The sequence below is a fragment of the Numenius arquata genome, chromosome 11 (assembly GCF_964106895.1).
Source record: "Numenius arquata chromosome 11, bNumArq3.hap1.1, whole genome shotgun sequence".
Lineage (NCBI taxonomy): Eukaryota > Metazoa > Chordata > Aves > Charadriiformes > Scolopacidae > Numenius > Numenius arquata.
In genome coordinates this window covers 22,191,944-22,206,720 of record NC_133586.1, presented here as the reverse complement: position 1 = coordinate 22,206,720, position 14,777 = coordinate 22,191,944, and the positions used below count along the sequence as shown (strand labels likewise).

General features: G+C 45.9%; 1 protein-coding gene across 4 annotated transcripts in view; it reads right to left on the bottom strand.

The window, feature by feature from the left end:
• The window catches only part of HCN4 (hyperpolarization activated cyclic nucleotide gated potassium channel 4), a 108,244-nt gene extending 94,221 nt beyond the window's left edge, over nt 1-14,023 (bottom strand). For all 4 annotated transcript variants that reach the window (XM_074155910.1, XM_074155911.1, XM_074155914.1 and 1 more), the window contains exon 1: nt 13,320-14,023. In XM_074155910.1, coding sequence (XP_074012011.1) covers nt 13,320-14,023 — 704 coding nt within the window. The remainder of the gene's footprint in view (nt 1-13,319) is intronic.
• Nucleotides 14,024-14,777: the final 754 nt, after the last annotated feature.

Here is a 14,777-nt window from a genome sequence, read left to right as displayed (position 1 = left end):
GGTGCTAGACACAGCGCCTGTATGTACCTTAGAGGTCCATGTACAAGAGAGACAGGCCACAAGTAGCTCTGAGGAGTAGAACTGATTCCCAGTGCCACTAGCGGCAGTGGATTCTCACCAAGGAATTTGCCTCCGTACGTCTCCTGATAAAAACTAATTTCAAAGAAAGGATGATCTATCCTTCTGCATCCACAAGAACGCCAACGTTTGGAGAAATCCTTTTACCCAGCACTGTAGCAAGGCTAATGCTGAGGTGAAATGCAGCAGTTGCGCAGCACACAGCAGAACATACAGCTCCTGCTTCAGGGCAGGTTAGGAATAAAGCTGAAGCACAGCTTTTAAACTGTCCTAAAACTACTCGCAGCGTTAGCTGGCTGCCTGTAAGGGCTAGTAGTCTGTTCTGTCAACAGCCATGGATTTGGAACGGTCAGGGTAGTTTATATTTGTACGAAACTATGAATTTGGATTATCCTCCCTTCCGCTTTCTGAGCTAGGCAGGACAAATTTTCCTTTGAAAAACAAGTTTTCAAAGAGCTTGTGAAGAATTCTCTCCCCTCCTCTCGTGCCCAGCTGGAGGAAAGCTATGCTCCACCTCAGACCATTATAAACAGAGCTATAGCCAACCATCAGTCCTTCTCCCTAACAGGGAAACTGCAGATCTCAGTATCTAACTCTGGGGTAGGCATAAGTTTCCACTTACCTGTCCTTACTTAAAAGAGGTGCTTTTTACCGTAAAAAAACTCAGCCACAAGGATGTGTACAGAAAGCGAGGCCTAAAGCTTATTCATGGGCCGAGCTGAGGAAATGTGAATGACTAACATCAAGGCATCTTGTTCAGCTCTTTCACAGCTTGTCTCTGTACATCTTATCTAAGAAGCCTGGAAAGTAAGGCTGATGGCCTGCCATTACTGAGAAAATGTGTGTGTGATGATTACACTAGAGGAAGTGTTTAAGAACAGCTCAGCCTCGTGAAAATAATACCCTCTAACAGCTGCCAAGTCCCAGAGGGGTTACATCTCCCGACTCCCCAAGTCAGGCATGACTTCTGTACATCAGTGTCTCCAACAGCTATGCTCACGGACAGGCATTGCCTTCCATCTCTACGGACAAGCCAACACCTCTGTCGTTCCCTATTCACCAGGGGGGGCTCTGCCCTGCAAAGAGGGTTGTGCCCATTGTGGGGACGGAGCTTGTGAGAAATTTCACCACGTTTTTTTTTTTTCCTGCTTTTAAATTTCAGCTATGGGAAAGAAAGGACTGGAAAGATACCTGAGGTGTTTTACGGTGGGAGGTAGTGGTGGTCTGGACGCAGGAATAACCATCCTGTGGTACCAGGGAGAGTGCTCTTTGTGCAGATGTTTGATGTGTTCGGCTCTGTTTTACGCTTCTCACATCCCCATCATTCACAAGGTACTGTATTATTAGATGCACCCCCAATGTTATGTATTAATTCCCCAAGCAGACTCATTCACACACACATAACACATCCACCCACACGCAGTAATGGTTAGACAGACACAAAGCCATCCAGCAGCCAATTATTTGGGGTGGGAACAGCTTGCATTAGCTCATGATGAAGCTTAGCCTTAATTCTACTGAGGCTGGGAGCTGTGCATTGCTCTCCTGACTGACTGCGGATCTCAGAGCAGGGCAGATGATGTCAAGGCAAATCTTTTTTTGTCTGCAGTGCAGATTTTGCTGTGTGAGTTTACTTGCAGATGAGGCTTCCAGATCCCCTGTTCAAAAGCAGGAGCCCTAGGCCATACCCACATCTGCCACCATTAGCCTTAATTCTTGTTTGTGCCACAAAAGGAACACAAACAGCAGAACTGCCCTTGTTTGGAAGACTACGCTTTGGCCCAGCTTTCAATCGATGTATGTAGACAAGAAGAAGCCAGAGGAATTCCCCCCATTCAGGTGATGGATCAGGAGTGGATGAGAGAAGAGCGTCTGTGGTGCAGAGAGACAGCGGAGGAGCCCAGTCATAATGAGAATACACCAAGAGAAGCTCCGAACAAGGCAATTTGACATGAAGTTTTGCAAAACTGAGTGTCAGAAACTTTCCAAATGCTGTCAGGTTGAGCCAACAGTCACTGCCAAATCTGGAATTTGATTTAAGTATGTCTTTGACCCAGGCATTTGTTCCAACTCCCCACTGTGGAACAAGCCTAGTTGCTCTCTAACCACAGCATCCACAGTGTATCACCTTAACCATGGCTGGCAGGATCTGAAGCACCCTTGTGTTTGCACTAAAAGCCAAGAGTCACAATAGATTATCGGAAAGATTCAACAGTCGATGAGCTTACGGGGTGTTTTCTAAAGGTGCCACACCACAGAAAAGGACAGACATCTTGCCAGCTCCTGTTCCAGACCTCTTGTTCGGGAGTATTTACCAAAGTCAAGAAGCCACACATTCCCAAAGTGAAGGGTAGCACACCTTGCTACCGGTGAGGAAAAGATGGAACAGTTTCTTTTTAGAGCATCTCCAAACCCCATGCAGAGACTGCACAATTCTCATTTATGGACACAAAAGGTAAAATTCATCTTGTCTCTCCCTTTTCTGTCTTTTTCCAGCCTAGTTCTAAATGTGCCACACAATATAGCACCATCCAAGGAACTGCACAGGTGTTGGTAACCAGTTTCCTAACTAAGACAAAGGATCCAATTATTCAGAAATCCCCTAACAGTACATGGATCTACTCATTTGTGTGGCCCTAACAAAAGATGGACAACAAATATAACCAGATCTACAGCGGTACACAGAAAAGGATAATCATGAAGAAATTCCCATGAAACTGCCTTGTAGATATTAACAAGACCCTTGCTGACATCTACTCTGGCATCTTCTGTGACATTAAAATATTTGAGACTCCTACAGCATCTTCCATGGCCCCTGGCAGTACCATCACCCCCTTTTCAAAGCTGGAGAAATGAAGGCACAGAGTATTCTGTTCAGGATGGCTCACAGGGTCAAAATTAGGTGCCTGACCTGCCTTCCAGTTTGTCCTTCTATCTGTTATGATTCCAAGTGTATCTGCAGCTGAATCAGCACGGGAGAATGATACAAATGGTTTGTATAGGCGTCAAGGAGGAACAGACCATGAGCTGTACTCTAGATTGGTCCTTTCTCCTGTCCTCCCCACAATTCACAGAAAACCACGGGTGAAAAAAATATTCCTCTGGTTATTAATATTAATAGAAGTGGAACTTGGACACACATTAGTGCTTTAAAGCAAAGGGGGAAAGATCAAGCATGAAGAACTTGTGCTTAATGAAAGCAGGTTTGCTATTGTTAAAAAAGCTGCATAGCATCAATCATCATTATCATTTCTGTTATCGCTTTGACTGTTGGGAGAGCTAGTCCAAATCCTGACACCACCAGGAAGCGTCACCTTTGCACTGCCTCACTATGCCTCACGCACCTTCTGCCTCTCCGCAGAGAGGCACGGTGTCACTGCGCTCCCTCAGCCCGCACCCCTGCGCTTTGCACCCTCCCTCCGGCCCAGGGCTGAGAGAACAGGCAGAGCAGGGCTGGGTAACGAGGGGGCTCCACTTCCTCCCGTCGCCCGGAGACACGCACGTACGCAGGCGCGCACACAACTCCTTTGCAGATGAGACATGGCACTGGGTACCGATGATGTTAGCGCTGTGATGAGTTAGCACCTTGCCCTGAAACCATGTGGGAAGCAATGGCTGGGAGGAAGGGACTTATTAATGTGGAGTCTCCGAGTCTTTGGAATGCAGCTCTTATCTCCCGCGCAAGCTTTGGAGCACTGATAACTTTGCAAGACATTTCTTTCCCACACCCAGGCAAATCCAAATGCACTTCACTGGGTTTTCCATCCCCCAAACATGCAGGGGGTGGAAATGGGCATCCGACTGTAACAGTGCTCAGCAGCTCTGACCAGGAAAACTGAATCCCATCCGAGTTCCTCGGCATACAGTCTCATTGGAGCTGTGTACAGGGATAAGGAGTTACTCAGTGTACAGCTACTGATTTCCTGGCAGTCACAAGAACCCCGAGCACAGCTGTGAACATTGGGAAAAAAAAGGAGTTATAGCTCCTACACTCGAGTCAGCTGGCAACCTGCAGCACCTCGCCTGCCTCTAAGCTCTTTAACAATAGATGCATAAACACAGACAACCTCTCCATCCAAAGAAGCAGAGATTTAAATCCTTAATTAGCACATTTGGACGAGTCACCACAAATGAGATTAGCTTTTGTGTATCGCTGGGGAAGCAGTTGTGTCCCCTATAATGTCCAAGTGGTGGGCCCTCAAGCTGACCTTGGAATTCCCCTTTGGATGTTCATCTGCTTTGCTCTCACCCGCGCCGTCTTCCCCCACTGCAGGCAGCATCTCTTCAGGAGTGAACAGCCTGGTTTTACTATAGTCTGGTGCTAATACCAGACACGGGGTGACCAGATTTGATGTCAGCCACTCTGAACATACTGCACGGAATGAATAATTTCAATTTGTAAAGGCACTTCCCGGGTAGCAAACCCTTCAATGTGGAAAAGGGGCAGAAAAAGGTCTCTATAATAGCACCTTGTTAGCCCGGCACACATCTGCGCTCTCTGTTTCTGGAGCCCTAACTGCTTTGTCTGCTGACAAACCCCTGGGTTTAGTGCTGTCAGCACTGCGGAGCTGTGGAGCCGCACAGAGCCAAGCTGCGCTCTCATTTGCCTTTGCCTTCACCAAAAAAACAATGCGCCTCTTAAGCAAGGATACCTGAGCAGTGCTTATTGCTTGGCATATATAAGGCAGCTTTGATTTGGAGACCCCAGGAGGAACTTGCAGTGCCGCTTGGTCAAGAAACCTTGTCCTGACTTGTAGGCTGAAAAGCAACTGTTTTACAACCGTCTTGCTAAGAAATGCTCGGATAATGTGGGAAGGAGCACTGTACTGCTGCTAGAGGAAGAGGTTATCTAAACGTTTCAGAAGAGAACTTAAATCAACCCCATTCACCATAATAACTCTGACTCTTCTGCAACACAGAGCAAGTAAATCTCGTGGAATTATACGTCGCTGGACACCGAAAAGGTAATGGTGTCACCAGCCAGGTGCTGCCTGATTTGAAAGATAGTTGTGGATACTACACCTGCATCACCAGTCACAGGAACACATGTGGGACACCAAGAACTGATAAAGGAGAAGAAGAGGACATCGATTTCTCTGCATGGAAATTAGCCTTTGCTGTGTTACGAACCAGGGAAGGGATAGAAGAGCATTTGGCAGAGTTAGTCATTTTCTTAATTCTTCCTCTTGGCCTTGAGTTCTGGAAATAGCCTCACCCCGACGCACACAGGCCCTTGCTCAGCCATGGGCCATGTGGCATAAATACTCTGGAGTGAAACCTTGTGGTCTCACGAGCCACTTCCTTACGGACTGGCCTTTCCCTTACACTCCTGCGTGAAAATGGGGTTTTTTTGAAGTTCTCAAAGACAGAAAAGGAGTTGGCACCTTTCTTTTTGAGTGACATTCATCTGTAGGTAAATTGATTTAATAGCTTGTTAGAGTGCCAATTAGAACCAACAATAACTCAATTGACCTATAACTGCCTTGGCACCAACACAGCTTTCAAAAATAAGAGAAAGGAAGAAATCTATGCTCTGGCAGAGATAAGAGCTCCGATAGGCAGTTTCAAGAGCAAACTGAGGGATTCATGGGCTTGCTAATGAGATGCTCATAACACATCAGAAACAAAGACAAATTTCAATGGTTTCAAGCTAAAATGACACTATGTTATCTCCAGACAAAGATCACTCTTTTATCTGTATAATAAATGGATTTCAGTGCAGCAGCAGTGACTTTACAGTAGAAAAAACTGAGTGCAACAGAAAGCAGTAGCTACCTAACCAGAGTAACAGTGAACTGAAAACGCAAGTTTACCTGCTTATAATAGTACTGAAAAGTCCTACACTGATTCTCTGTGTGCCTACCAACAAACACCTTTAGAAAACACATTTTTTTCCCCTCAAATAAAATCCGTTTCACACTGATGCAGAGGAGGTAGCGCTCGTGTGCAAATTCATAAATTTAAATGCTTATCTCGAAGGACTGAGATATTTCAAGTTTAAAAAATAAAAAATGGGCAGTCTTCTAAACATTGCTGGGCTGACAGTGTCCAAGGATGGAAGGAGGGATAATGTGGAAGGGTTTTAAATTACTAGGCAAAGTGATCTGTTCTTAAATCAGGAAGGAAAGCAGTGATTGAGAAAACTGAGATAGTTTGAAGAGTCAGAAGGATGATAGCAACTAAGAATATACAGAAGGAAAGGAAAGTATTTTGGGGAGACTTACCCAGAAAAAAAACCTGAAGGATGGAGACTGACAAGGGAGGGAACTGGACTGAGTTAAGTGCCAAGTACAACGTACTGCAACGAGAGCATGGGCTGCAGGGGAGAAGAGGCATCGCCAAGATCTAAGGTGAAGTGGAAAACAGTGATCAGATGAAGAGCTGGGTACTGGCACCTATGACTGGCTGGAGAAGAGACCTGCCATGACAAGCCCGGAAAATGGAGATGGGAATGCTGGGCTAAGAAACACAAACTTGAAGTGAGGGATGGGGAAAACAACAGGTTGGAGAGAGTGGGGCAGAAGGCGTCATGCTTTGGTACTCGAGAGAAAACAAGCTGGAGAGTTTGTAATAAGCAGAGCACATTTCCCTTCTAAGCCTGGAGAGTAACCCAAGAATCTGGTGAATCATCGTTCTTTTGCTGTAACTACCTGCTATGGCCATTGCTTAACTCAGAGCAGAGGGCAGAGCAGCGTATCCTCCAAAAGAGCCATACCTGCTAATGAACCCAGAGATATTATTATGGTGAGGATGGGGATTGATTTGTTTTTCAAAACCTTAACAACTGTACAAAACCACTGTTTTACAAATTAGACTGCAAAGTCAAAAGCTCAGGTTATGAAATAGCAGGATGGAGGTTAGCTGTACATAGATTTTATGTTACAGTCACGACACGAATCAAAACAGTTCTTCCCATAGAATTCATGCTTCTGACGAGGAAGATGAGAGGAAGGGCTTGAGGCAGATGTATGCTTGAAATAGATTTTCTATAGGAGCTCCTTTCTTGCACAACCTGGAAGGTTTGCAATAAAAGAGATAAGGAACTGCAGAATGAGATGTGATGGCTAGGGCAGATGAGATTCCTTCTCTGCCAAAAACTTCCTGCAGAGGTGTTAGGCAAATCGCTCAATCCAAAACTGTAATTAGAATAATATTCTTAGGTGATGATTAAAGAGAACACTATGTCATTGTTTACAGCTATGGGGTTTTTTTTCACTATAACAACAGATAAATTAACAAACACCAGAGGTCTGAGAAGAGGGTGGGTGGGAGCAGCATGCCCATTTCTCAGTCTGGCTGCTCACCAAGCAAGTCTAAGAAATGGGCCAAATCAGAACGTCCCAATCCTCTTACAGCACCCATTACTCCTCGAACAGGTAGTGATTACCTCCATGCCCTTGTCTTCTGGGTCACAGCGATGTCCGATTCCTGACTAAGCATCCAGAAAGGCAGAGCCCTGAACACAAGGTATGCTGTGTAATGCTCTGTACTCTGTAAAACAGGTCCTCAAATTGACTACACCAACTTAAGGAATGTTTTTGACCTTAATCTCTATGAGTCTCTGCCATGTCGCTATAAACTGGGGATGATAGTACCAGCTTCCTAGCCAAGGTGTCAGAAAGCAAAATGAACGTTTACTACTATGAGAGTTGAATATTTTAGAAGTGCCAAATTAAAAAGAGGCCACAAGGAAATTAATCTGTTTCTTTCAGGATAGGATCTGAATAAGATATAATAAATAAGGTATGCTATCTTATAAGGCGAGACGCAGAAAATGTTAAACAGTTTTTCACAAAGAAACCAACCCTATGTGCACTGCATGGGCTTCTGTGGAAGAGATAACTATCTATTGGCAGATTCGTACGAAGGACCTGAATTAAGTTTATACAGAAAATCTTAATCACGGCACTTCCTTAAATGTCAGTGCTTGCTTTAGTATTTATGGATACTCTTCCATCTCATTTTCTGCACATGAGCATACATGAAAATACCATAATATTGTATGATAATAGTCTTAAAACATATTAGGGTGATACACTGAGGTGTTTCATTTACTGAGGCTTTCCTGTTTTCAACTGCTGCCTTTTCTAGTACCTGAACATGTCTCGTACAAAAAACTATATCCCCGCATTGATTGTTTAGCGAGGGATTTTTTTATCCTCTGCCTCACGACACGTGAAGTAGGGCAAGAAGCATGTGATGACCTGCTCATGGACAGAAATACAGCTGCACTAGCCTGGTCCCCCCAGTTCATGGTCACAAAGCTCATGTTTCTTCTCCTCCAGCCTGGTTCACAGCCCACTGAAGACAACAGAAGCGCAATCCATGCTGTTCAGCGGGATTTGGATTATCCCTTATATTATTCCCGTTTGGATCCTCTCGTTCTGCTCCAGCAAAACCGCCCTGGGAATTGGCAGGAAAGTTGTCTGCAGTAAAGACAGCGAGATCTGACTTCAGGAAAGCATCTCCCCTTCCTCAGCCAGCAGTGTCCCCACACTATTTTGAGGGAACTGCCATCTGCATGAACAAGACAAGAAGTCAGCCAAGTCTATGAGCTGCCTGCCAACAACCCTGTGCCTGATTGGGGCGTTGTCTTTGTTTCTAACAACAGGCACAGGTTCTGCTACTGATGCAACTGTTTCCCTGACTTTTCCCTGTCAGCAGAGGTTTCACTGAACCAGAATTTCGATTTGCTGTACATAAGGCTCCCACAATGGGCAGTTTAAATCATTTGACTTTGGTATGAGCAGTGGGCAAGTCACGAGATCAGAGTTTGCCAGTGTGGGCAGGTTCTGAATGTGGACAGGCAGGAAGCAAGGCCGGCACAAGCAGCAGCATCCTGCGCAGCAGGTAAAGAAAAAGGCCTTATTGTCTGAGAGCGGGGAGAGCACCACCCACCTAAGTGAATTGCCAAAGCCAGAGAGCAGTGCTGGGTGCTTCACAAACTGCTTACCCTTCTAAAAAAATAGGGAAAAGCTTACGCATGAACTGTCTCCACTCTGGAAATCAGTTCTTCTCAGGAAAGTGGAAAAGGTAAACGCGCATCCTTCTTATTTTTGCTCAATCTCACCAGTGTTCAGTATTTAGTACTGGAATTAGTAAATCCCACTGATTCCCCCTGCAAGAAGGCAGTCGGAATGACACTGCTCAGGGATCTGGAGCACCACGAAGGGGAGCGAATGATTTTGTTCTTCAGGAATTCCCCTACCTTATACATCGCACCTGAGCAGCTATTTCTTTGGGTGCCACAGAAATCTCTCCAGGTTCCCAAGCAGAGAGGGGGCTCTGGCAGAGGAAGCAAATGAAAAAAAAAGGATCTGTTTGCAGACAAGTATTACAAGTAAGGGAGAAGAGTGAAAAGAAAAATTTTAAAATCTGAAGATGGGACTGTTATTGAGTGGAATATTTGCCATTGTTTTCAAGGAGGCAGCAGCTTTTTTTTTCTGTGAAGAAGTTAATACATTACTGGGCAGTGAATAATATGCAGTTCTATTTACATCCACTGTTTGGACTATTTTGGTCCTTCAGATAGTGTATCTGTTCTCAGGCCCTTCTAAAAGCAGCATGCTGCACTCTTTTGCAAGCAATTCTGGATAGCAGCTACAACCAATATGCTTCAGTCAGCTACAAACTAGATAGATCATTGTTTGTCTGGAATTTTTTTATTAAACCAATTGTACTGGATCAATGCTTCCTCTAAGCAATAAATTACAATTCTATCTACCCAGTGAAAAAGCTTTCAAAGTCACAGATAAATCTTGATCTAGGAAATGCAGTTTGGCTCTGCACCGATGTGTGATCAACCACAGATGCAAATAAACTCAAGCCTCCAGCACATACATCTGCACCTCAGAATAGGAACCCGTATTCTTATTTTCATTAGAAATTGCTAAGATGCCTTTTAAGTGCTTCTAGAACTAGTCCACTGCATTAGTCATGAGTACTCAGGAGCACCGAGTTTGGTTTTTATAAAGGTCATTTGGTGTCTTTTCCCCTCACAATGGACTAAAAGCAGAAATCAACAGAGCCTTAATCTATATTAATTTGTTTTACTCTTGGAGGGTCATAGATTTGCCACTGGAATTAGCCATATTAGATGCTAAAATGATAATTTAATCAGACGATGATGAAAGCCTCTGTTCTATTCTAAAACAGGAACTCCTCTCACATAGTGCGAAGGAGAAGCAACTCCATGAAGTCAGAGGAATTACACCGATGTCATTTCGCAGCAGAATCAAGCTCCGGTAAATAGGGCTGGAGCGTTCCCTTCAAAACTTCCCATCTCAAGCTGCACTGAGACAGGAGTCACGAGGTCTGGAGCTCTACCAAAACGCCTGGAGATGCACCTCACTCTCAGAGGTAAAACTGGGTTCTCCAAAAAGACAGAAAACAAATCTGGGTCTAAATATTTATTAACTTGAACACCAAATGCTGCTGCACATCCTTGGTGAGAGCGAAGTGCAGGATAACGCCTCTTGCAAGATCCTAACGCTCCAGAATCTGCACCCATCCATAACAAGGAGCAATCACGCATTGCACTGCGTAATTTGCAAAGCAGAAAATAAGAGTCCTTTGGGTCAAGGATATAGCTCTTGCAAATATTTTGATTATATCTGTTCTTTGGTGCAATATGCTGCATTTCAGAGGTCAAAAAATGTTATTCATATTCATGTGAGTTGTTTCCAAGACAGATGCTTTAGTGGCATTCAGAGAAGGAGGGAATACAAAACCCGAACAGAATCCGGGAAAGCTCCCACTCTTCTCCTTCAAGGCAGCCATTGTTCATAGGCTATTTTTCATGGAAGCCCACGCACTTTCTCTAAAAGGCAGTCATATTCTAACAGATACGCTGCCAGTGACCTAGAAACAGGGGTGAACAAAGTTCCCCAGAAAATGTCCATACTGACCATACTGTAGTGCATCCAGCTCCTCTGGCCTCTTCAGATGCCTCTGTACAATCACTACCCCTGCCCCATCTGATGTTGATATATATCATATTAAGGAGAAAGCACACATTTGTGTTCTAGGCTTCTAGCAGCAATTTAGAAGAAACACAAAGTGGCAAGACATCAGCCTACCCGGAATCTGACCCCGAGCAGCGAGTCTCTTGCACCAGGGTACAGGGACCCAACTCCCTGTGCTTTCTCTGCACAAATGCAAAGCTACGTCAGGGGAGGATTTTATTATTAATACTAACGAGTAACGAGTCATACATGCATTCATATATATCTGCATCCACACGAACGTTTGAGCGTTGTCAGACTCAGTGTGATCAGCTGGCTCGGGAGAGTCTCACTTGCCTGCACATTCCATCCCTTTGTGGAAGGCTAGGAGTGGCCCTATAGCCAAGAACCTCAGAAATAAAATCTTACCTCATCATTTACTGGGCTATTTTAAGGAATAAGCAGTGGTTTCCTAGGAATCTTAAAAAAATAAACTCTTAGGACTATCTCACCTTGGGCAAGGTGGTTACCTCAGCTACTGCTACAATGCTCTTTCTGAAGTTTGCTGGTCTGGTTCTATGCTGGAAACATAAAGATGGAAGGGAATAAATGCTCTACCCAGACACGTAAAAGATGCACAACTGAACGCTGCTTTTCCATAAATCCAAATACAATTCAGAGACTAAATCCAAAATTCCTTCAGGGTGTGACACACAGAGAACCTCTTGCTAGAGGAAGCACAGTAGATAGTTTTTAACTCCAGACTGGAGGTAAATAATACAAGATCTATAGCCAAGAGTATGAAATTGGTTTTGTTCTTTTCAAGGCTAATCACTCACACATTTCACTGTGTTTGTGAGGTTTGACTTGATCAGTCACAACTGGTGGGCAATTTTATACTCTTTCCAATCTGGGTTTGACTAAGATTGTACTTGCAAGGACTACGTATCATGATGTAGCTACTGGAAACCCTCATCTGCTTGGTCAGCTGTGCACTTGGGATACTTGAATGCCCTGAATTTAAATGACAACGCAGTCTTCCAATTCACGTAGCCTTCTAATAACATTTGTTAATCCAAGCAAATATCAAGGAATATGTTCAGTGCCAGTACTGAATCTTCTCAGCGTGTGGACTGCTTGCTAAATCCCTAAAAGGTAGTGTCAAGAGGTTTCTGTCGTTTCTGTCTTTGGGCACCCACATCCACCCTGGCGCTCCTTCCTGCAATTATCTTGCTAACTGTATTGTAGGGAATAATGTAAGGTTTCCTGAAGAGTCCAAGAATTCAATAAAATCATACAGTTTGATAGATCCGTGTTTGAATAATGTTCTTCTGCATGCTTTTAAATTTGAGACGTAAGCCAGTTGTAATTAAAGTTGAAGCAATAAACCTTAGCCATTGATTGCACTAAGTAATTAATTATTGATTGCAGTACTTTGCATACATATTGCAGAGGACAATTCACCTGTGCAGTAGACCATATTTTACTCAGAAATACCCAAACACAACCCCTCTGCTACACAGAACTACACAAAAATTGGCTTTAGGCTTTGCAAGTTCATTTCCTTATTAACCTTCATGGAAACATTGCTGTCTGAGTGAAAGCAAGGTGCTATTTTCATAAAGACATTGTTAACTATTCCCTATCCAAATTCATTTTGCAAATAAGGATCTACAGATGCAAAAGAGAAAATCTTCCCCTGTAAGAGTCAGAAGGTGTTAAGTTCCTTCTTAATGAATGCTGCTGTCCCCTGCACATACCAATTCCTGAGGAGCAACGCTGCAGTAAGAAGCCCTACAGAACAGCACCAGTGGCAACATCCTTCCCCAACTCTCTGGGAAGGAGAAGGGAGAGGGCTTTGAGGCACGAAAATGGGAACTGAAACATTAATCAGGCAGCCCATCTGCTCTGGAGATGTAGGACTAGTTAAGCAGCAGACACCATGCTTTTAGTCTAGAGCTGTGCATCAGGTGGGATCATTTTTCCCCATTTACACTGAACTTAGAGAGGCTTCCCCTTATAAAAAGCCAAAGCGAAAGACGTTTGTTGGTTTAAAAACACAATTTGAAATGAATAATGTGTGGGGACACTAAAATTAAGCTTAAATATAAACGAAACCTGCAGATGGTTTGACTTTAGATCTCGGATGTGTCCTCCAGCTCCTCTGACTAGTAAATTAGCAAGGAAAGTTATGCCTGGGTGTGTGCTCTGTGCGGAAAGGTCTGAGCTGGGCACAGTCAGGAAGGGGCAGGGGGCAGGCCAGCTAGTTTTGAGTGGGCCAGGAGGGGGGGATTGTACCTGAAGTCGCTGTAGGGATGGATGATCCAGAACCCGGCAGATTTAACCCTTTCCTGCTCCCTCTCCACGGCCTTCTGGCTGCCAAACATCCTCAAGGAGAATTTGTTGACCCCCGGCTGGAGCATGGCCCCGAACTGCCTCTGCATGAAACCGGCTTGGCCCAGCCTCTGCTCCTCATCTGGGGTGATCTGGTCGCACCCTCCACCTCCTTCCACTTTGATGGAGGTAGAGGAGCAAGCCCGGGCGGGCTGCTGCTGGGGCTCCGGGGGGGAAGCCGGTGATGGGGGTGCAGGCAGTCCCTGCTCCAGCTCCCCACTGCCAGGGGGGCTCTTGTCCTCACAGGGGGAGGCTGGCTCCCCTTCCCCGCCGATCAGCCTCTTCTCCTCAGCCGCGTCGTGGAGGTGCCTGCTGGTCAGCGAGGACAGGCTCCCTTTGAAGCGGCGGCAGTCTCCGTTGGTGCTGGTCTTGGCGCCCTTACTGCCTGCCTCTGTCTCCAGGAGGCCGGGGTCCCCCCCTCTGCCGGGGTCTCCCCCAAGTGCCCGGGTGCTCCCAGCAGAGGGCGAAGGCAGTGGCTTCAGCCTGATGCTTTTCCTCCGGGTGTCCTTGTCGCTGTCATCCTCCTCGTCCATGATCGACGCCTTGGGTCCTATCTGCTGGGGCAGGCTGTAGAGCCTCTTGCGCATAGAGGGGGGCAGCTTGTCCATGGCCGATGCTGCTGCTGCTTCTGCTCAGTTAGAGGGAGAGATACCCCCCTGCTCTGTGCAAGGAGGGGAACCGTCACTGCCCCCAGGTCCCGGCCCCTGCTCAAGGGGCTGAAAGGACCAGAGACTGGCGTGTCATCTCCTTACCAGACTGTGGCATCCACAGGCTCTGCATCAAAACACAGGCTCTGCATCCAGAAGGGATGGGAAGGGAAAAAAAAAAAAAAAAAAAGAGGGAAGGCAAAAAAGCCCCCTCCCCTCCAGACTCCTCCGTTGTCCTGATTTGGCTACTTGCTGCTTGTCTCCCCTTGGCGAGTGTTATTGCAATCCCTGTCTGCCCCGACCCAGAGCACCGGGCAAGAAGTCTAGAGGAGAGCCACACACTTCTGGCTGGAAGGCGAGGGAGGGCGGCAGCAGCAGCAGCAGCCGCCTTGCCATGTTGGCTTCGAGATGCAAATGTGCCGTGTCTCCCGGCGGGCAGGCATCATCCGGAAAGCGAAGCTCAAGCCCGGGTGCCTAAAACTCCTCAACCTGCCGGCCAATAACACAATGAACTGCAACCTGCAGCAGCCACTGCTTGCTTACATCACTGTCATCACTTATTCCTCATGCAGCCCCTGCTCCTGGGAATATTCATGAAGCGATCCCATTCTATTGGGTTGCCATAGGAGCGACTACTGCACACAGGCTCTGCCTACCTGAGCCAGCACCCGGGCTTCTTAAAAGGGCAACGCCTGGCTGCCAAGGGGGTGTGTGT